The 23,184-nt window shown below is 38.7% G+C and overlaps 3 protein-coding genes across 4 annotated transcripts in view; 1 reads left to right on the top strand and 2 right to left on the bottom strand.

Moving 5' to 3' along the window:
- Window positions 1–1,144: 1,144 nt before the first annotated feature.
- mad2l2 (mitotic arrest deficient 2 like 2) lies at window positions 1,145–8,426 on the bottom strand. The gene is made up of 8 exons (XM_030137762.1): window positions 8,088–8,426; window positions 7,408–7,526; window positions 7,257–7,328; window positions 7,060–7,160; window positions 6,864–6,958; window positions 1,862–1,935; window positions 1,668–1,760; window positions 1,145–1,575 (listed from the first exon to the last, which is right to left on the bottom strand). The coding sequence occupies exons 1-8, from the start codon at window positions 8,125–8,127 to the stop codon at window positions 1,537–1,539; spliced, it is 633 nt and encodes a 210-aa protein (XP_029993622.1). The 5' UTR covers window positions 8,128–8,426; the 3' UTR covers window positions 1,145–1,536.
- Window positions 8,427–11,759: 3,333 nt separating this feature from the next.
- Window positions 11,760–21,768, top strand: slc25a45 (solute carrier family 25 member 45). Its single transcript, XM_030137761.1, has 7 exons — window positions 11,760–11,867; window positions 16,340–16,384; window positions 16,498–16,541; window positions 17,961–18,032; window positions 18,124–18,312; window positions 20,278–20,512; window positions 21,205–21,768. The coding sequence occupies exons 2-7, from the start codon at window positions 16,348–16,350 to the stop codon at window positions 21,483–21,485; spliced, it is 858 nt and encodes a 285-aa protein (XP_029993621.1). The 5' UTR covers window positions 11,760–11,867; window positions 16,340–16,347; the 3' UTR covers window positions 21,486–21,768.
- The window catches only part of LOC115421811 (solute carrier family 35 member E2A), a 49,282-nt gene continuing 44,340 nt past the window's right edge, over window positions 18,243–23,184 (bottom strand). The window contains exon 10 of one of the 2 annotated variants that reach the window (XR_003935749.1): window positions 18,243–18,330. The gene's annotated coding sequence lies outside the window, so the exon portion shown is untranslated. Of the gene's footprint in view, window positions 18,331–21,356; window positions 21,475–23,184 lie in introns of those variants that run through there. The other variant, XR_003935750.1, reaches the window with a different exon arrangement.

Raw genomic sequence — 23,184 nt, forward strand, 5'->3', positions numbered from 1 at the left:
ATTTTTTAGTCTTATTAGCTCCTCCCACATTAGGACAGCTAATGCTGACACCATAGGCGTTGCCATGGTTACAAGACAAGACCAGATGTTTTGAAATTGACGGGAAGTGTACGTCTTACATCATAACATATTTACATACTCTGAAAGAAATCCAATAATGGGCTGAAACATGTAAACCAGGGTTTTTCCAATTATCGCATTTCTGAAGTGCATGTAAACGCATCGCATCTGATTATGGCAATTATCAGATTACTGCCAGTTATCTGCTCTTTATGGTGATGTAAACGGGCTCAGTGTTCATATGAAGAGGCATCAGATGTGAACCAACTCAGAGATCTGCTGAGGATTCAAGAGCACATTTTATTATTTCATAAAATGGTGACATAATAAAACAACACTGCCATTTAATCTTATCATTTAATAAATGTCTGTATGATACAAAAACACATATACATCAGCAGTGGGTTATTTCTTCTATAGTGACATTAAACCTTTGACTTTAGTTACATAAACATGGATAGGACTGTATGAACCACACTCATTCACCCTGTAGCTCTGATTGGCAGATGATGATGCATTATTTTGACCAGAGGTGTCAAACATGCAGCCCGGGGGCCAGATCCAGCCCACCAAAGGGTCCAGTCCAGCCCCTGGGATGGATCTGTGAAATGCAAAAATTACACTGAAGATATTAACAATCAATGGTGTTAAAATCATTTTAGTTCAAGTTCCACATTCAGACCAATATGATCTTCAGTGGAACATAACCAGTAAAATAAACTTTTATAATAACCTATAAATAATGACAAGTACAAATGTTCTCTTTGTTTTAGTGTGAAACAGTTAAATTACATGAAAATGTTTATATTAACAAACTATCCTTTTACAAAACATGTGAATAACATGAACAAATAGGAACAACCTGAAATGTGTAAAGAAAAGTCAGTGCAATTGTACCAACATTCTGCCTGTTACTACATGTTTGGTGTATTTGTAACAGTGATGTAAGTTGTAATGTGTATGTGTAAATGATAAACTGATAAACTGAGGCAGAATCTAGTTAAAATTGTACTTGTTTTTCTTAAGACATTTCCAGTTGTTCACATTATTCAGATTTTTAAGGAAACTTTTGTTGATGTAAACATTATCATAATATAATTGTACTTTTTTCTGTTATTCTTTCACTGGTCCGGTCCACTTCAGATCATATCAGGGGGAGTATGGAACCTGAACTAAAATGAGTTTGACCCCCCTGATATATACCAACACAGTTAATCTGGTGTGTTTTTCAGACAAGTGTCTCTGACAGCTGATTGGCAGAGCTTTGCCGTCTGCCTTTCAATCACCGCTGTGTCACAAGAATTCAGGATGACAATAAAAACAACTGTGTAAACACAATCCCAAACTCCTCTGTACGTCTGATGGTCAGGATGGGACTTGATGGTAGCAGGACTGGGAGCCAAGCAGCATCCTCAATGATCTGCTGACTCAGAACCCTCAGTTCAGCAGGTGGGGGTGGGGGCTGGGGGTCTACATCTATGTCTTCTGGGCTCTCTCTTCCACATAAAGCTGCATCTGTGAAAGAACCAAACATGATCACAGAGTCAGTCGACGCCCTCTGCTTCATTTGGATCATTTGTCAGTTTCAGTGGGACGTTCGTGCTCACTTTCACTATGTCAGACGTCATGGTCTTCAGTGGAATCAGTCTGGGCTCCTGCATGTGGACTTCCTGCTCATCTGCAACGATCCACGGGAAATCCTGAAGAGTGAAAAATGGCAGGTGTTAGCGATGCGCTCTGTTAGCATTAGCATTAGCGTCACTGGTGACTCTGCAGACTGACAGCGTTTCCAAAACTTCACCTTAATGACTTGAACCTTCTCCATGTTGCGTGTAGCCGCCTCTCTGGTGTGGACCAGCACCGTAAATGAACACCCTGTGGCAACGCAACAAACACAAGACTCACAACAACTCCGTCTCCAACCTTTTTTGTCTCCTGACCTCATTTTAACATCACAAATTTCTGGCGACCCCAGACATTCAAAACAGAGACATTTTTTTTCTAAAATTCATTTGTTTTTGATCCTGTAATAGTTTTCTATTCTGTTTCAAATCCAGGTTTATTTTATTTGACATTTAGTCTATATAATGTCTATTATTGTGGACAGAGGCAGTAAATCCAGGTGTAGATTACTGCACAAAGTGAGAATTGGATTTTCCTTGGTCAGGATCTGTCCAGTCAGTCCAGCTGTGATTTACAAGGAGGACAATTAATACTGAACAAACAAGAACTGAAACTATGAATTATGAAAGAGCTGCAGCATCTGAAACTGACCACAGTGAACATTTGACACAGAAACAGAACCACAGTGCTGCAGTTTCACACTCACAGTTTGTCATGTCTTTTATGTATGGGATTGTCTCTGTCAACTCAACATATATTTTTTATTATTTTCATCAATTACTAGGAATTTCAGGCGACCCCAAGGTTAAAAAACACTGCCTTAACCCATTAGGACCCAGTGTTACTTGATGGTTATTATATCAAAAAGTAAAATCTGTCATTAACTGAACATAAACCCAGTGTGTCTATCCACTGTCGTTGATCCAACTCCATGGGTTTTACTGGGGAATCAATGTTGTAGAAGATGACGATGTTTCCACGGTAACTACGGAGCCTCTGAGAGTCCAAATATGGTCATATCTGATGACCATGAAAAGATGGAAAAACTGTATTTTACCCCAATTATTGACATGGATTGATAGGATTAGTGGATCAACAGGAATTAAAGAGTTTAGATCAGTAGATGGTTTAGGTTAAAGGTGGATGTTTGGGTCTTTAAGGGTTAAAGGTGGACGTTTGGGTCTTTAAGGGTTAAAGGTGGACGTTTGGGTCTTTAAGGGTTAAAGGTGGACGTTTGGGTCTGTAAGGGTTAAAGGTGGACGTTTGGGTCTTTAAGGGTTAAAGGTGGACGTTTGGGTCTTTAAGGGTTAAAGGAGGACGTTTGGGTCTTTAAGGGTTAAAGGTGGACGTTTGGGTCTTTAAGGGTTAAAGGTGGACGTTTGGGTCTTTAAGGGTTAAAGGAGGACGTTTGGGTCTTTAAGGGTTAAAGGTGGACGTTTGGGTCTTTAAGGGTTAAAGGAGGACGTTTGGGTCTGTAAGGGTTAAAGGTGGACGTTTGGGTCTTTAAGGGTTAAAGGTGGACGTATGGGTCTTTAAGGATTAAAGGTGAATATTTGAGTCTTTAAAGGTTAAACCAACTCTCCTACTCAGGTTAAACCTTAAAATATTAGTCTACTTCCTGGTGGGACCTAAGAGCAGTGCCACAGTCAGAGAAGAAGATATTGATCCATTTGCCTGTATATATAGATCAATACCTGCAGTGCTTGTGCTAAATGGTCCACCAGGTTTGTTTTTGTGCGTGTGATAAAACCAGTACATGTATTAAGAACCTTTGCTCAGTGACTCAGTGGTTGAACACACACAACATACAGCGTTAAAGGCATTGAACTGTGCCGACAGTGAAGTGTGCAGTACCATAACATGAAGTTCATCATGTGCAAATAGAAACACACTCAAATCACATAATTTAAGGTAGTATTTTTTCTTATGAACGCAGGCAGGAATTTTGTGCACATACAAACAAACACAAAGGAAAGTGAATGTGACCCAGAACAGGGTGATTCTAAACTGGACATGGAGTCCAACCGCTTTAGACGAGACAGCCACGTGGACGGGCTTTGGGTATGGAAAGGCTGACAGAGACCAGAAAACTGAACTCTGAAAATGATGCTGTGTCAAAGTTCGTAAAGCGTATATGATGACCCTGACAGGAGAAACAGGCTATAGCATTGAAATATTATTTTAATTTAGATAGTTGAAGTCTTAAGTTTAATCACATATTAGTAGTTAATGTTTTAAGAGAGGATTCCTTTGTCTCACTGGTTCATGGAAAAGTTCTTAGGATAGTACGGGTCACATCTTGGTTTGGACTTAGGTTTTACCTTAGACACACTTTTAAATACACATTCCTGCATAGGACTGTAAATCACAGGAGATAACATGTAAACACACTGTCAGTATAGAGTAGGGATGTAACGATATGAAATTTCATATCACGGTTATTGTGACTAAAATGATCACATTTATCATTATTATCGCGGTATTGTTGAAATTGTGCTCAAAATGTTCAAAAAGTACTAATACACAACCTGAAATAATCTAACCACGTTGTATTTTGAAAAAAAAAAGAAAAAAAAAAAAAAACCTAATAAAATAATAGGCACAATGTACTTTCTGTTGCAGAAACATTCAAATATTAACATGTAAACATCAAACATACAAATGTGCATTAAAGATGTCACCTTATGGACACTGTTTGACCATTTTCCATATGAAGTTTGAGTTGTTTTAGTTTCTTATAGATAGATAGATAGATAGATAGATAGATAGATAGATAGATAGATAGATAGATAGATAGATAGATAGATAGATAGATAGACTCTCTCTCTCTCTCTCTCTCTCTCTCTCTCTCTCTCTCTCTCTCTCTCTCTCTGTGCGCTTGGACCGGGTCTCTCTCTCTCTCTCTCTCTCTCTCTCTTTGTCTTTCTAAGTGCAGTAATCAAACACGGTTATCATGATAATTAGAATTTAAACGGTGATACTAACCATCGGGAATTTTACCGCGGTTTATCATTATACCAGTAATTGTTACATCTCTAGTATAGGGTTAAATAGAGCTGAGGTATCACATCTGACTGACTTTAAAGTCAAGTAACACCAGCCCATTTTTGGTGACCCCACCCACTTTGCCCACAAGGGGTCAGTTGACAAGGATTATAAAAGGGATTTACGTTGTCTGGATCCATTTCCATCTCGGTGTGGATCCTTAGTACTAAGTAATGCTTTGTTTGTGATCAGATCAAATCAAATTAAATGTATAAAAATGAGAACGAGATGAATCCAGACTTATTCTTGGTGTTTCCAGCAAAAGAACATGTTAACAGCATTGAATAAAACTATGCATTTCTGGTTTTGAATATCACTGGAAACATCCAGTGTAGGCTACGTCTAGACGATAAAGCTCATGGTATTTTTCTTCTACCGATTCTAAAAGTTTTGTGTCCATACACGTATGGTTTCCATAAATATCTGCGTCCAGGTGGAAACAGGAAAACTGGGTTAAACGGTGTAATACATAGTCCGCACCTATATGTGGCGCTGTACACAAATACACACAGAGCCTGTGGCAGGATACACTCAAACCACAGAAGAATGCACTGAGCATGTGCAGGAGGTTACGTCCGGGGTTTTCTTCTTCTGGTCACATGGTACTATAGTTGTCATGGTTTCCATACAGTGGTGATGGTCCTATCCATATGCCAACACCAGGGGGGTGGAGCTGGGACATGTCTACGCTCTGGGACCCGTTCTCTAAAAATACTGTTTCAGGCACCGACAACGTCGGTGTCATGTGACCAAAGGACCAAACCATAGGAAACTGTAGTGGACTGACATAATTTTGCTGCCGTGTGTAGAAGCCTGTGTGGGCAGTGTTATGATCTGGGGTCGCTTCAGTTGATTAAGTCTACATTCAGTAACATTGTGTGTCTATAAATGAGGTCAGCTGTGTTGGGCCAAAAACTGCTCCCTGACGAAAACTGCATCCCCAGCCACGGGTGATATAGTTTTCAGCAGTATCTGATTATCTATATTTTGTGTGTTGTGTATCTAAGATTTAACTTTTGACAGTTTTATGTACCTGACAGTTTGCACATTCTTTAATATTAAACAGATAAAAAAACATAACTTCAATATCTTACAATATTATTAATTTCTTAATTGCTGTACAGCTATGATGGTGTTAAGAGGTTGAATAATTCACAATTAATTTCATACCCTGCAGTCAGCAAAGAGAAAATGAATGAGCCAGGGTGAGCTGGGAGCATTTCTCAGAAAATTGTGACAGGGTGAATTTGGTGCACATTATCCTCTTCATGACTGACTTGGGAAGGGGAAGCAGTTTTCAGCAGGAAGTAGAATTCGGCACAAGCTGAACCTGAATACTAATTTAGTAATCAAAGACAAGGACCAACACAAAAGGCAAATGTGTATCTGTAATTGGAGTAAAATTATGGAATAACCTCGATAAAGAATTGAAAACATGCACATCAATCACTACATTTAAAAGGATGTTTAAAACTAAGGCATTCAATAAATACAAAATATTAGGATAAACTAAGCCAATTATCAGTATAAATCTAAGATTTTGCTTAGATTGTATTACTTGTTAATTTATATTATTGTTTAAAACCGCACCGTCTTGCTATCTTGGTTTGTTTCTGCAACTTTCCTTTTTGTAAATAGGGTAGGCATAAGCTGTTGCTTCAGCCTACGCCTTTTCACCCATGTTTAATATAGAAATCCAGATTGTATGTATGTATATATCGTGTTCTGTTTAATGGACAAATAAATTACTACTACTCTTTCCACTAACATGAATAAAGGTGAAATTTGGCCATCGTTTACTGTTAGATTCTAGGCTGTTTGCTAAATTTGTGTGATTGAATTTGTACTCAGTCAAACACAGTGGGGTTGAAAAGTCTGAAAGAATTTAAAACTGTTCAGTTTTTTGTCATGAAGATTTCTTTGTCATCTTGGCACAAAGGAAGGAATGAAGAATACTGAACACAAAGTTAACAGAATAGAACATCAGTGTCGGCTATCTGCCAAAGTGTTACTTTCAACATCACTACAGACTCAGACTTTGTTCGAGTCATCATTTGTGCACTGTGTGTGTGTGTGTGTGTGTGTGTGTGTGTGTGTGAGTGTGGTTCCCTTCTCGTCACATGCTGAAGTCATACCTGGTGGATTATTATTTAAAACTGCATCACACACACTGATCTTCAGGATGAACGCCCTCAGCAGCTGCTCCACATGTGATAGTAATGTATCTGAGCTGGAAGTACACAACCACAAGCAGTTAATGACAGAGAAGAGCCTGGAAACCCACCAACCACATTCCAGTCAAACTCCTAATGATTAAAAAAAAGATGGCACCTGATAGACAGCAGTGTAGGCTGGGAAATCTCAAAAACAAATCTCTCGACGGGATGATGCTCTTTATCCATGATGACCACGACTACCTTCTCTGCATCATTCTGGAAGAAAATTCAAGACATCAGCAGTGTGTGCAAGTAGATGAGAAGCAACACGTGACTCCTACTGTAACCTGTCAGCTTTAGGTCGTAACTTACCTTCTCAATGAGCGGCTTTATACAGTGAAGGGTGTCTTGGATGTACTGATTCAGCTCTGGATGACATGACATCTGCAACCGGAAATGTGTTAGATATGCATTAAGTTTATCCTAAAAAGCTGCAAAGATAAAGTAACACATTTTCCTTTACCTGTACAGGTACGTTGTATTTCTTTCTCTTTTGAAAGATCCCGGACGGATAAACTTCCCGGACATACAGAATGAGGTGAATTGCAACCTCCAGGAATTCGCACAGGATGTCAGCAACCACTGGAGAGGAGCAATAGACAGGATAGGATAATAATAATCATAATAAAGTTTATTTATATAGCACTTTTTGCAGAAAGATTTCACCAAGTGCTTTACAAAAAATCAGAAGTAAGATACATAGGCAGTAAAAACACACAGTTACATACACAGGTATAAAAACACAGTTGAATAAACAGGTATAAAAACGCACAGTTGAATAAACAGGTATAAAAACACACAGTTGAATGCACAGGTATAAAAACAGTTACATACAGAGGCATAAAAATATAAAACCAAATGGTCATAAAACCCACCCTTAAATAAAAGCCTGTCTAAACAAGAAGGTCTTAAGTTGCTTTTTAAAAGACTCAGTTGAGTTTAAGGATGACTTTTAGACATTGAAAGTAGAGTCGCCTGACATAGTTTGATGTCACTTGTTCACAGTTTATGTAAAACTCAAGTGACTAAAGTGAAGGAGACTTACAGTCAGTTCATGTGACATTAGATTTAGGCACAAGCTACAGCACTGAGCTACACAGATTATTCAAACTTTCTCTGTTCTTGTCAGTTTGGCCGTCTTACCTTGTCCAAAATTAAGATCTTGTCTTGTTAGAGTAGTCATATTTTCCTGCCCAGCAGCTGTCACCTCGAAACAAACGTCTGACTTTAACTCAACAAACAGGCTAGCATTAGCATTAGCAGCAGCGGTTCAGTCAGGCCGTCCTCCTCATCTCTGAGCCGGTTTGTTTCAGGTTCCTTTAACGTCGCTGCAAAGTCAACAGCAAGTCCGAGTTCATATGGTCAAACTTTACAATGATTAACGTGGTCTGGTTTGTAAAACTATGTAAAACTGGTGGCCAATATAACGAAAAACGCGGCTTCTTCGGTTACAAAAGCATTCAAAGCTTCGTCGCGCACTCATGACGTTACCTGTTTACATACTGTTGAACGTCGGGGAGTGATAGCGTCACAAGGCCGCCAAACTACTCGATTATATATATATATATATATATATATATATATATATACATATATATATATATATATATATATATATATATATATGCCACAGTAGAGATTGAAATCCAGTAGGATTCCTAATCCTACTAGGACAGATTGAAATTTTAGTTTGTCCTAGGACAAACTGAAATCCTACAAGAAATTAGGATCTGAAGATTGGAATTCCAATCTGTCCTAGGAGAATTTACAATCCTACTAGGACAGATTGTAATTTGCAACTATTGTACACTAGTGAGTAGTGTACAACATTTTCTTACATTTCAGTGTAAGGAAAAACCTTTGTAGTATTACTTGTTTGAAATTTTGAAGTCAGCTATAGACTAAGTTCATTGTCACTATTGAGTAGTATGTAGCACCTTTAAGTATTAGAAAAAAACGACTGACAAAACCTCTATAGTATTACTTGTTTGAAATTTTGAAGTTAGTACTATAGACTAAGGTTATTGTCACTTAACTAGTGAGTAGTATGCAGCACATTTAAGTCTTAGAAAAAGTCTTTGAAGCTTAGCTATAGAATATTAGATTCAAAGTCTGTGTAAATTCTGAATAAAATCATGGTTTGTAAGAATATTGTTGTTTCTTTTACTTTTAACCCTACCATCTAGACCAGGGGGCAGCAAAATGCCAATGCCAACTTTAACATCATACATTTTCTGAATGGCTTGGCAACAATTAGATAATAATAAAATTGTATGTTGCCATGGCAACGGGTTGTTTACAGGTACATTTTTCAAATTCTACCGATTTCTGAATGCAAATGAGCCTCATTTACATACCAATGACAGTTATAAACGGCCATTGAATAAGGTTGGACCAGATAGGACAGCTGGCATCCTGGTTACAATGTGTATTGACCTAAGGGCCATATACTGTATCTAAGATATGAAATTAATTCAGCTGGAATGGTGATGGCGAAATCGTAGGACAGACTGAAATTCCAATCTTCAGATCCCACTTCCAAATAGAATTACAATCTGTCCTAGTAGGATTTGTAATCCTACTAGGACAGATAGGAATTTTAGTTTGTCCTAGGACAAACTACAATTCCTATCTCTCCTAGTAGGATTAGGAATCCTACTGGATTTCAATCTCTACTGTGACACATATATATATATATATATATATATATATATATATATATATATATATATATATATATATATATATATATATATATTTATATATATACACTACTCAAAAAAAGTTAAGGACCACTTTTTCATTTGTGTGTAAGTTTTTTATATGAGGTATTCTACTTCTGGAAATACCCCAATGCAACTGTCCTGAATGTCCTCAAACACACTGTAATCAGTTTCACACATGATTGGATTCAATCGTTGCATAATGTCTCTGGAATCATTGCACATCCTGAAATGAGGGTCTATAGGGGTGTCAGCTGACCACGTGAAGTGGTACAAAAGTGGGTGCAAAAGCATTTTCTGTCTTTAGTCTCCACAATCAGACAACTTGGTGACAACAGCAATGCTGAGACGCCACCTGAGTGAACCAGAAGTTGCCAGAGCCCTAGGGATGCTGGAAGCCGGCCTCAGTCAGCGAAGAGTAGCTGAAATGATGGGTGTGTCGCACAGTGTCATCAGCAGAGCAAACCAAAGACACCGAGAGACAGGGCTATACTCCGAGAGACCCCGCAGTGGCCGACCAGTTGCAACAACCCCTAGAGAGGATCGCTACTTGACGAATCTCAGCCTCCGCAACCCCTTTCACAGTGCACGTCGCCTCAATAATGACTTCGCTGCAGCAACTGGAGTGATTGTTTCCACTCAAACAATCCGTAACCGACTTCTCCGAGCCAATATGCATGCCAGAAGGCCAGCTCAGTGTGTCCCACTCACCCCTGCTCACAGAAGAATCCGTCTCAACTGGGCTCAGGAGCATGTCAGATGGACCCAACAGCAATGGCGCCGAGTTCTGTTCACAGATGAGAGCAGATTCTCCCTTGACCACAATGATGGACGTGTGAGAGTCTGGAGGCAACCAGGAGAGAGATTTGCCGACCCCTGTATTGCAGAACATGACCGTTATGGAGGAGGCAGCATCATGGTGTGGGGAGGCATCGCCTATGGCAACCGTACTCGTCTCTACGTGGTCCCTGGGGGAGCAATGACAGGAGTGAGATACAGGGATGAAGTCCTTGAACCTATCGTGGTGCCATTTGCAGAAAATGTGGGGGAAAACTTCATTTTCATGGACAATAATGCCCGTCCACACCGAGCAAGGGTGGTAACTGAGTTCCTCAAGCACCATGGAATTGAACGTATGGAGTGGCCAGCGAAGTCCCCGGACTTGAATCCGATAGAACATGTCTGGGACATGATGGGGAGGAGTATCCAGCAGCTTGAATCCCAACCACATGGACTGCAGCAGCTGGGTGTGGCTCTGGAGGCTGCATGGGATGCACTGGCCGTCAGAGACATCAATCGCCTCATCAGCTCCATGCGACAGCGCTGTGAAGCCGTTACTGCTGCAGGAGGAGGCCATACTCACAACTGAGCTGACTGAAAGACATTCAGACATTCATTTGTACCACTTCACGTAGTCAGCTGACACCCCTATAGGCCCAGTTTTCAGGATGTGCAATGATGCCAGAGACATTATGCAACAATTGAATCCAATCATGTGTGAAATTGATTACAGTGTGTTTGAGGACATTCAGGACAGTTGTTTTGGGGTATTTCCAGAAGTAGAATACCTCATATAAAAAACTTATACACAAATGAAAAAGTGGTCCTTAACTTTTTTTGAGTAGTGTATATATATATATATATATATATATATATATATATATATATATATATATATATATATATATATATATATATATATATATACCCGAGACAGAATATAGTTTTACTGGTTTCAGGCTTTATTAATGGACTAAGCAGACAAGAACACAAATTGCTGTCACAGCCACAACTTCCGCTGCTAAAACTTGTCAACCGAACAACCACACAGCTGGACCTCTCTTTTCTTTTTTCCTTCTCTCTCTGCACATGCGCACAAAAGGCCAAGGCACAGGAACACAACAGTCACTGCATGAACCTGAATACCCATATAATGCATACACTTAAAAACAGTGTTCACATGCTGAATACAGGGTACAGGGTTCTCCTGTACAGCAGGGGGCGGTATGCACCTTTAAACGCTGGTTCCAATCCGCCAATAAAAAGAGGGAAGAAGAAGAAGCGCTGGATTCTAATTGGTTCAACAGTTGAGTCAGAAGTTAAAAGATCGTGGATGTTTTATCGGATAAAACAACAGCTCTGGATCCGCAGAGGAAGATGAAGGAGAAGATGCACAAACTATGAGACACCGACATTAAAGGTAAGACAGATAAGAAAACACACACGTGGAGGTTTAACAGTTTTAGACCAGTTTACAAGAGAAAAGACTGATTTAAGGGAGTTTCACAAAGACTAAACAACTGTGCCAATAAAAGAACAAGCGTACAAAAGTAGGTTTCTCGGTGAAATTATGTTGAAAAGTGGAGTTTTCATCATTCCTCGTGTTTCAGCAGCACCTCAAGTCCTGTCCAACAGCTTGCAGCAGTTCCAGTCATACATTAACTCCCTTTTTAATCTGAGGTCACGACTAAAGCCATAAACCTGCTTCTTCTGTGGACTCTGATCTGCAGAACAGGCTTTAAACCAGGTCTGTCCAACTTTAGTCCAGGTTCCATTCAGTCCAAGGACATGTTGTGCTTTTCTATCAGTTCTGTCCACTTTGGATTTATTTTAATAATGTGTGTGTGTGTGTGTGTGTGTGTGTGTGTGTGTCAGTCAAATCCATAATTGTGTCTGTAAAATCCTTTTGGTCCATGTTCACTGATGCATGACTCAGTTCCTGCAGTGAAACAGTCGGATCCATCATCTCCAAATGGATCCTTTATCCTGATCAGGTCTAGGGCTGTAAGAAAATATCGGTTCTGCACTATATTGTGATATTTCATTTCACAATACTGTATCGATATTAAAAAGTACTGTATCGATATTTTTAGGTATTTATTCAAATACAGACATTGTGGAGGTTCATTTTTGTTTTTTTGTTTTCGTTTTTTTGTTTATATTTTATTTATTATTATTATTAACACTCTTTTATTAAATAATGTTAGTTCCTTTGTTGGGATCACACAAAAATCCTGTTCTGATGTTAGTTCTGAACTAATAGAATATGAACATTTGAACAGGATCTGAAACTGTAATGTCTGTAAAACAGAATTTCAGTTTAATCACAGGAACATTTTGGGATATAGCATTAGATCCTGTTGGGATCAAATAAAAATGTGTTTAGTATTTGTGCAGATTTCTGGTGTAATTCAATTCTTCAAGGAAATAATCATTAAAAAACAGAAATAAACAAAAAACTGCCTTATTAACAGTATCATGATATATCATGATACTGTATGATATATTGTATTGTGATCCTAGTATTGTCATTTGTATCATATCGTCAGATTCTTGCCAATACACAGCCCTAATCATGTCTGTAAAACTAAGTCTGAACTCTGTTGGATTCACAGGGACATGATCGACTCAACTGGAAAGGAGTTCCATTAAAGACACTAATCCAACAAACCTGAGTAGATCAGACCTGTTTAGGTGATCAGTTGGATGGTGCATTCACTTCTACATGGAATGGATCAGTGTTCAACCTTCTCAGTTGTCCTTCAAATTGAACAGGTGTCCCTCCTCGTAGATTCTACAGCTGATAGATTTGATGGATAAATCTAGTGTGTTGAACAGATTTACACCAGTAGAATCTCCCAGGTGGACCGGAATGTTCTGTTAGATTTGAAAAGTCCAACCGAATGATTGGACTGGACTTTCCACCATGATATTCAAATGAGTTCAGGTCAAAGGTCATGTTTGGTCATTCTATGGAGCTGCAGACAGATTAAAGGTACTATTTCACTATTATATGAATGAATGATTTAGAAGTGGATCCAACTGCGTCAGAGCTTTGATGGGATTTGGAGGAAATATTAGTGGTTGAAGGTGATGTCAAATGGTGCTGAGTTCAACATCTGGAAGTTTAGAGAGTTGGACAAGATCAATACATGGAATCAGAAGATGGATCCAACTAGGAATCAAACAGGCAACTATTTTTGAGGAAGTGTGTGACAGCGGGACGGGTAGGGACAGGAAGGACACAAAGCCTTTGATCTCAAGTGGGTCAGACCAGTAAAACCTATATGATAAAAGCCACGTGACCTGTGTGTGTGTGTGTGTGTTTTATAACTGATAAACTGGACAGATCTGGCCTTGGCCTTCTACAGTACTTATGTTTTGGGTCAAGGATCCGACAGATAAAAACAACTTATTGATACAACCAATGCTTTTGGAGTTATTAGTTGTTTTTAAAATGACAGTGGTCTTACAGGCGGTCTGTGGAGGAGTCCATTCACAGCTGTAAACGGTGACAGACTGTTCTGCACAGACTCCAATCAGACGGACCGGAGTTCAGCGGATCACTGATCGGAGTTATTTCCAGTCACTGTGGACGACAGTGACTGGAAATAAACCGTCATGTTCAGTCCTGTGTAAAAGTCTTATGCTGCCTTCATGTGCTACTGGGAATTGTAAAATTCACTAACTGTCATGTTCAGTCTCTGGTCCACGTCAATGTCAATACAAAACTATATGAGGTCCATTCTATCTGTTCCTAATCCATGTGTTACACCAGTAAAGTTAACTCAGCTCCCCATTTTATTGACTCTACTGCTTCTAGAACCCATAGATTACAACAGGTCAATGTGCTAGTAATAGTATAATAACCTATAAATAATGATAACTCCAAGTTTTTCCCTTTGTTTTAGTGCAGGTGTGTCAAACTCATTTTAGTTCAGTTCCACATTCAGCCCAATTTGATCTCCAGTGGGCCGGACCAGTAATATAATAACAGTGAAAAAAGTAAAATTATATTATGATCAGGTTTACATCTACAAAGTTTCCTTAAAAATCTAAATAACATGAACAACTTGAATTGTCTTAAGAAAAACAAATGTAATTTTAACAATATTCTGCTTCAGTTTATCAGTTTATCATTTACACATGTGTGTTACAATCGCTCAAAACATTTAGTAACAGGCAGAACATTGGTCAAATTGCATCTACTTTTCTTAAGACATTTCCATTTGTTCATAGTTGTTCAGCTTATTCACATTTTTTGTAAAAGTAGAGTTTGGTAATGTAAACATTTTCATGTAATTTTACTTTTTTTACACCTAAAAAACAAAGAGAACATTTGGGGTTGTCATTATTTATAGGTTATTATGATAATATTTTACAGGTTCTGACCCACTTGAAATCTAATTAGTCTGTATGTGGAACCTGAATTCAAATGATTTGGACGCCACTGATTGTTAATTTCTTCAGTGTAATTTTTGCATTTCACAAATTCATCCCATGGGCTGAATTAGACCCTTTGGCGGGCCGGATTTGGCCCCCGGGACACATGTTTGACACCTGTGTTTTAATGCAATAAAAAACATCAAATTATGAAAACATTTAGATTTACAAACTGTGCTTTCACAAAAAAAGATATGAATAACCTGAAAAAAGTGACTTTTCTTATGAAAAAGCCCACTTTGAACAATATTATGCCTCTGCTTTGTATTTAATTCATACATGTGCATTTACACACAGTGTTACATAAATATTTGGTAACAGGCAGAATATTGCTGAAATTTTGAAGTTTGGAATTTGGAACTAAAATAAGAATAATTTCTACAATATTATGTTTCAGTTTATTATTAACTCAACTTGCAAATCAGATCTATAAATGCACAAAACATTTAGTAACAGCCAGAATATTTTACTTAATTTTCAGGTTGTTGACATTTTACTGTTGTAAGGTTATTCTCTTATTATTTTACTGTAGATCCCACTGGTCTGTTTTAGGGATGTAACAATTACCAGTATAACAATAAACCGAGGTAAAATTGCAGACGGTTAGTATTACTGTTTAAATTCTAATTATCATGATAACCGTGTTTGATTACCGCACTTTTAGGAGAAAAAAACCCTATGTAAAGATCTGCTTCTATGTCAAATATTTGAGTATAGTTTTAATTTATTACAATTTTGATTTTGGAACCAATACTCACTTTTAAAGTCTTTGAAAAGGTTCTGTAAGGATCTTTGTGTTATTTATGTAATAAAGTATATACATTTTTCAAATCAGATTTTATATATTTTTTGTGTGTTTTCTGTCCTTTTATGTTTTTATAGTAGGTTAAAGTGAAAAAAATAGTAGGCAGATGATATAGATGAAGTTGTGCTGAAAAAACAGATGCCAAACATGGGTATAGTAAACATTTGTTTATATAGTATATAAAGGCAAAATCAAAAGGACTGAAAAACGGACAAAATAGGCTCAGACCACTAAGGGTTAATATTTGAATGTTTCTGCAACAGAAGGTAAATTGTGCCGATTATTTTGTTTGTTTTTTTGTTGTTTTTTTAAATCCAACTTGGTTAAATTATTTCAGTGTGTGTATTAGTACTTTTTGAACATTTTGAGCACAATTATAATAATACCGTGATAATAATGAAAACCATGATAATTTTGGTCACAATAACTGTGATATGAACTTTTCATATTGTTACATCCCTAATCTGTGTGTGGCCCCTGTAACTAAACCCAGGTCAACACTACTGACTGTTAATATCTTCAGTGTAATTTTTACACTTCATAAAGTCATGCCGCAGGCTGGATTGGAACCTTTGGAGGGCCGGTTTTGGACCACGGGCCACATGTTTGATTCCTGTACTTTAACACCTTGATCTACTTTGCAGGTCAAATCATGCCTTTTTTGGAATTTATAGCCGGCAGTGTTTCAGGTAAAGAACCACAGAGTCTTTATTGTTCCATTTCCAGTGTGCAGAACCAGTGCACCAGTGGAACAGCCTGGATCCTCCTAATGTTCCTGATGTTTTCTTGTTTGTTGCTGCAGGTGCGCTCGGCCTGGCTGTCGGACATCCTTTAGACACTGTGAAGGTTACAACACACATTACATCTAATAATGTACTCTGAAGATCTCAGATAAATCCGTCCTGTATTTACATGAATGTGTTGTTTCTCAGTCAAACTGGCCCCAGTCCCAGACCACATCCTCATTTAACCCAGGGGGGGTCAAAGTCATGTCAGTTCAGTTCCACATTCAGCTCAATATGATCTGAAATGGGCCGAACCAGTACAATAATAACAGTCAAAGAAGTAGTGAAAATGTTTACATCTACAAAGTTTCCTTAAAAATGTGAATAAGGTGAACAACCTGAAATTTCTTTAGAAAAATAAGTGTAATTTTAACAATATTCTGCCTCAGTTTATCATTTATACGTTCATTAGAGCTTACAGACATGAAAAGATGAATAACTGGGTAATCTGATAACGCTGATAAAATGAGATAAGATAATGATAAGATAATAATAACATAAGATAATAAAATATGACTTTATTTATTCCACTGTGGGGTAATTTCAGAGTTAACAGCAGCAACAAACAAACAAGTGCGTTCAGAGAAAAAAAACAAATGAGTGAGAAATGAAATATAGAAGAAATGTGGTATTTATATAAATATTTATTCAATTATAGAATTAGAATTAATATTAAAAATTATTTATATATAGGGTGTAAGAAAATATTGGTTCTGCAATATATCACAATATTTCATTTCACAATACTGTATCGATATTAAAAAGTACTGTATCGATATTTTTAGGTATTTATTCAAGTGCAGATATTGTGGAGGTTCATTTTTGTGTTTTTGTTTTTGTTTTTGTGTTTATATTTTATTTATTATTATTTAACACTCTTATTAAATAATGTTAGTTCCTTTGTTGGGATCACACAAAAATCCTGTTCTGATGTTATTTCTGAACTAATAGAATATGAACATTTGAACAGGATCTGAAACTGTAATGTCTGTAAAACAGAATTTCAGTTTGAACACAGGAACATTTTGTGATACAGCATTAGATCCTGTTGGGATCAAATAAAAATGGGTTCAGTATTTGTGCAGATTTCTGGTGTAATTCAATTCTTCAAGGAAATAATCATAAAAAAAAAACAGAAACAAAAAAAAATTGCCTTCTTAACAGTTTCGTGATATATTGTGATGTATCGTATCGTGATCCTAGTATTGTGATTTGTATCATATCGCCAGATTCTTGCCGATACACAGCCCTATTCACATACAGTATTTACTAGAACAAGTTGTTTTGTTTTTGTTTTTTTCCAGACATGTCTTTTTCACATTTTTACTATTTTTTCCACAGATTCAAATAATCCTTTAATTGAGTTGAATGGAGGAAAATAATCCACAGGTTAACTGATCCCATAAATCCTGTGTAGCTGCAGCTGTAGACTGGTGACTCCATCTGTTGGGTGGGTGGTCATTCTGTGTGTTGTGTCCAGGTGCGTCTTCAGGCCCAGTCCAAGTACAAAGGCATATTCCACTGTGTGGCCCAAACCTACTCCAATGAAGGGGTAGGTCCTGGAACCAGAACCAGAACCAGAACCAGCCTCAGCAGGACCAGCCTGTGTTAATGGATCTACCTTTGTGTGTGTTTGGATTCAGATCCATGGGTTCTTCAGAGGTCTGGCATTTCCACTCCTGACCACAGGCCTGGTCAACTCGGTGGTGTTTGGTTGCTATAGTAACGCTCTGGACTACCTCACAGAGTCCCAGCGTCAGGACCGCAGCCAGGGGAAACCGGCCTCTGCTGCCCAGGTGTTCACCGCCGGCTGCTTCTCAGGTCTGGTGCAGGTAAGAACAGCAGAAAGTCTAACACACACAAACACACACAAATACACACACGCACACACACACAAATACACACACAGACACACACAATGCATTCTAGTTCAGTTTCAGTTTATTTCCAATATGCACCAAAACAAACACAGTAACTCTGCTTTAGTCCTTAGAAATAAAACAGAATGCAAGAAAACATGAAAAACTTACATAAACATGAAAATAAAATATATACTTCATTTGTATATTTGAAAAGGAGTGGGAGGAAGTGCGAGTTATTTAACCCCCCCCCCTCCCCCCTTCTGCACATGACAGTCTATTCTTTAACCTTGTCGTGGACCAAGCAAAGCACAAAACACAGGTTTCAAGTTCTGGAAAAGGGGATTTATTTCCCGACAAAAATCTTTACAAAACAGATAACTGAAAAAGGAGTTATAGGGCCGTCAAAAGAGGTCAGCAAAATGTAACTCTACTGAAGAAAAATGCAAACAAAAGGAGACATCACCTCAACTAACAGACCTGCCAGACTGAGGCTGGGGCAGTATATATACTAACAGAGCAAACCACAGTTCACACACAGGGGGAAAGGAAGTAGACATAAACTAAAACGAACACACAGAAACCCTAACCCCCCCTCTGATGTACACGCTCTTGGTCTGGTCCATGGGAGGGGCTTCAGCATAAAAGCCTGCTCCACCCTCAGCCCCATCTTTTGTCTGCAGCAGGAAATGCCGCCCAGCAGCCAGGTAACTCAAAGAGAAGAAAAAATAATAAATAACAAAATGACAAACAATGTAAACTAAATGTGCATGTTCCATCTAGTGACAGTATATTATCAAAGTGTTAATAAATCAGTTTTAAATAAAAACCAATGAGTGGTGTATGTATACTAAGTGACTGCGGCTCAACGTAACTCAACATGTGGTGGTGTTTGTGAGTGTGGCTGCTGCAGCCTTTTGTGTGGCTGTGGGCACGGCCATCACAAACCTCCTGTCAGCAGAACATATGAAAATCACTTCCCTTGGATCTTTTGTACATAGTTAATTCATCTTCACATACACACTGAGTGGATTCAAAATGATATCAATAAAATACAGCTGTGGTGGTTGGACAGAACATAGGTCTGACCATACCATAACCCCACCATGGACCACCATAACCCCACCGTGGGCCACCATAACCCCACCGTGAACCACCATAACCCCACCGTGGACCACCATAACCCCACCATGGACCGCTCCATTCACTACGCTGACATCATCAAACCACTCACCCACACCACTCCATCCACGCTGTCTACCATCTGCCCTGGACAGTGAAAACCAGAGTTCATCCATAAACAGAACACTTCTCCAAAGTGCCAGACGTCACTGCATGTATTTGTCCACTCAAGTCCATTACTGCGATGAACCTCAGTCAGGTGGAGACCCTGAGGAGGACGACGAGCACACTCCCTCCAAACCTGCGACATCTGTGTCATAGTGCTGTGATAAAACTGTACATTGTAGAGTGTTCTTTCATTGTGTCCATCCTTAGGCCCACCTGTGCAATAACCCTGCTGTCCAATCAGCATCTGGATCTGCCACAGCTGTGAGGGGGAGGGATTATCAGTGTTCACGAACACAGATTTAAACAGATTTATGAACAATATTTGAGAAAAAGTCTGAGATCTTTAGTTCAGTTCATGAAAAATGGGAACAAAAACAAGAGTGTTTTGTTTATATTTTTTGTTCAGTGTATATTGACATACCTGAAAAACAAATGAATAAATATATACATATACACACACACATATATATATATATATATATATATATATATATATATATATATATATATATATATATATTCGGTGTACAAATACATGACCTGATGAGCCTCTTCATCTGATCCTCTGATCTCCTGTCGTCCTAAATCTGACTGACCCTCACTTTTCCTGTTTTCCACTCACCTTTGACCTCTGTGCTTTGTCTGCAGGTGTTTGTTTGCGCCCCCATTGACCTGGTGAAGGTCCGTCTGCAGGGTCAGACCAACATCAGCCGGTACCGTGGACCACTTCACTGTGTCGGTGTGATCCTGAAGGAGGAGGGGCCCCGGGGTCTGTTCAGGGGGGGGCTGGCCCTCGCTCTGAGGGACGTTCCCTGCTACGGACTCTACTTCCTGCCCTATGAGATCACCTGTAAGGCTTTGACTGACAGCGGCAAACAGCCAGGTCCGCCTCACACACCGTCTGCGCAGCCTTTACACACACGTTTACACACAAATGCTCATATTTTCTCATGACTTTCCCCACAAGTACCACTATGATTTCCACAACAGGCCACAGCCTTTAAATACATGTTTTTATCTAATTATTGGATGTGACATAAACTATAGCCTTGTTTAGTTTCTGGTCTTTGTAAAATAAAGACAGCAAACACTTCATTTTTAAACTGTATCCTCGATATCCTCGTCTCTTGTTTTGTGAATTTTGAAAATATAGCTGATGTCTAATTCCACTTTTAGAATGGATAAAGTTCATTTTATTTGCATCTGTATTTTAAAAATATGGATTTACACTCACCTTTTGCATCTTGATAAGGAAAAACATGTTACCATTTTGACTTCAGAGGTGATGGTTTTAGCAAAAAGTGAAAAATTTTCCATCTCCAACATTTAAATTCCAGTACTATTCCAAGACCTGTCATGATTTTATTGAATTTGATGACACTTCCATGTCTGGAAAATGAGAACTTAAGATTCCATCCCTTTTTTCATGACCATGGACCATGACCGTGTGTGTGTGTGTCCACTTCCACCTGAACATGTACTACTGTTCATCCATCTGTTCTTTCCTTGTGAACTGCTCCAACATGCAGCTGTACTTCAGACCTTAACACCGTCTTCGCTCATTTGTCGTGTCAGGCACCTTTGCAATCCTGATGGCGGGTGGAGTGGCGGGTGTGGTGACCTGGGCCTTCGCCACGCCCATGGACGTGGTGAAGGCGCGGCTCCAGATGTCCGGCGCCGGCGGCCGGGACTACCGCGGCGTCCTCCACTGCGTGACAGTGAGCGTGCGGGAGGAGGGGCCGCGGGTGTTCTTTAAAGGCCTTCTGCTCAACAGTCTGAGGGCGTTCCCCGTCAACGCCGTCACCTTCCTCAGCTACGAGCACTTGATGAGGCTTTTGTGTCCACCTGCACGATGACGGGAGACAATACAGACACACGCCTCGACTTAGAACGTCCTGTAACATTGAGTTTCCAGTTCAGTGGGTTAGGGTCAGGTGGGTGGGTTTGAGTCGGTTACAACCACTAGATACCTCCAAAAGTTACACCCTGAACCTTTAAAGTCTGTGTGGAAAGGTGAATGTGTCCTCAAAAAGGCCTGAACATACGTCTGAAAGCAGTGATATTAGTCTTTTTTAAATGTTCTTCTTCCTTTTCCCACATTTCCCTGTGGTCTGCATGAACTGTAGACCAGGGTTCTCAAACTCCTGTTCTTTCAGGTTCCACATTCAGTCTGATTTGATCTGCAGTGGGCCGGACCAGTAAAATAAGAACAGAATAACCGATAAATAATGACAACTGACAATTTATGTCTTTGTTTTAGTGCAAAAAAATCCCATTAAATTATGAAAATACTTACTTGAAATTTCTTGAGAAAAATAAGTACAATTTTAATAATATTCTGCCTCCACTTCTCATTAGTCCATGTGCATTCTGGATCAGATCTACAAAGACACTAAACACTGAGGAACAGGCAGAAAAGAGTTCAAATTGTGCTGAATTTTCTTTAGACATTTCAGGTTGTTCATATTTGTTCAGGTTATTCACATTTTATTGTTACAGGATAGTTTGTAAATGTCAATATTCTCATAATTTAATGTTATTTTTTGCACTAAAATAAAGACAGATATTTAAAGTTGTTAATTCGAGTTTTTGCTTAATTCAAGATTTTGTGCTAAATTTAAGATTTTTTTTTTCTTAATTCAAGATTTTTTTACTTAATTGAAGATTTTTTTTTGCTTAATTCAACATTTTTTCCTTAATTCAATCAATTTTTTTTTTATTTTTTATTTTTTGCTTAATTCAATTCAAGACTGTGGAATTTTTGCACTTTGTAAATTCATCCCACAGGCCAGAGTGGAACCTTTGGTGGTACGCATTTGGCCCCCGGGCCTCATGTTTGAGACCCCTGACTTAGAACGTCCTGCAACATTGCGTTTCCAGTTCAGTGGGTTAGGGTCAGGTGGGTGGGTTTGAGTCGGTTACACCCACTAGATACCTCCAAAAGTTACACCTTAAATCTTTAAAGCCTGTGTGGAAAGGTGAACGTGTCCTCAAAAAGGCCTGAACATACGTCTGAAAGCAGTGATATTAGTCTTTTTTAAATGTTCTTAAATGTTTTCCCACATTTCCCTGTGGTCTCCATAAACTGTAAATGCTCTGCTTGGGTCTGAATTCTTCATTCATTCGACTCCACAGGTCCATCTTCAACCCTATTTCTGAGTAATGACACCAGAAAGGTGGTTTGGAGCGCTGGCCCTTTAAATGCACAGGAGCCACTTCAGGCCCCGCCCCCTCCAGGTTGTCAGCAGTGCTGCTCTGTCCCATTCAACCAACAACTGAACATTTTAGGTAATGGGCTCCAAGTTTGGACATATTTTCAGTCTGGACTACAACCGCTGCTGCTGACAAACAGTTATGGAGAAATACTGGAGAAATGTTGGTCTGAAGTCTGGACCTGATATGTGCAAATGTGGAGACGGAACTAGTTATAGACGCAACTAATTAAGAGGGAATTCAAATGAAAGAAAACGAACAAAAATCGAACAAAATAAAGAAAATTATCAACACTGAAAAGAAATCAACAAAATAAAAAAATGAACAAAACTAAATGAAAAT

This window comes from Sphaeramia orbicularis, chromosome 7 (genome assembly GCF_902148855.1).
Source record: "Sphaeramia orbicularis chromosome 7, fSphaOr1.1, whole genome shotgun sequence".
Lineage (NCBI taxonomy): Eukaryota > Metazoa > Chordata > Actinopteri > Kurtiformes > Apogonidae > Sphaeramia > Sphaeramia orbicularis.

Bases quoted from the DNA above. Each gene is read 5' to 3' on its own strand.
- mad2l2 (XM_030137762.1), bottom strand. From the start codon at position 8,127: ATGACTACTCTAACAAGACAAGATCTTAATTTTGGACAAG. The intron at 7,527-8,087 runs GTAAGACGGCCA...GCTCCTCTCCAG, and splicing joins AGATCTTAATTTTGGACAAG to TGGTTGCTGACATCCTGTGC. The intron at 7,161-7,256 runs GTAAGTTACGAC...ATTTTCTTCCAG, and splicing joins TAAAGCCGCTCATTGAGAAG to AATGATGCAGAGAAGGTAGT.
- slc25a45 (XM_030137761.1), top strand. From the start codon at position 16,348: ATGCCTTTTTTGGAATTTATAGCCGGCAGTGTTTCAG. The intron at 18,033-18,123 runs GTAGGTCCTGGA...GTTTGGATTCAG, and splicing joins AAACCTACTCCAATGAAGGG to ATCCATGGGTTCTTCAGAGG. The intron at 18,313-20,277 runs GTAAGAACAGCA...CTTTGTCTGCAG, and splicing joins GCTTCTCAGGTCTGGTGCAG to GTGTTTGTTTGCGCCCCCAT.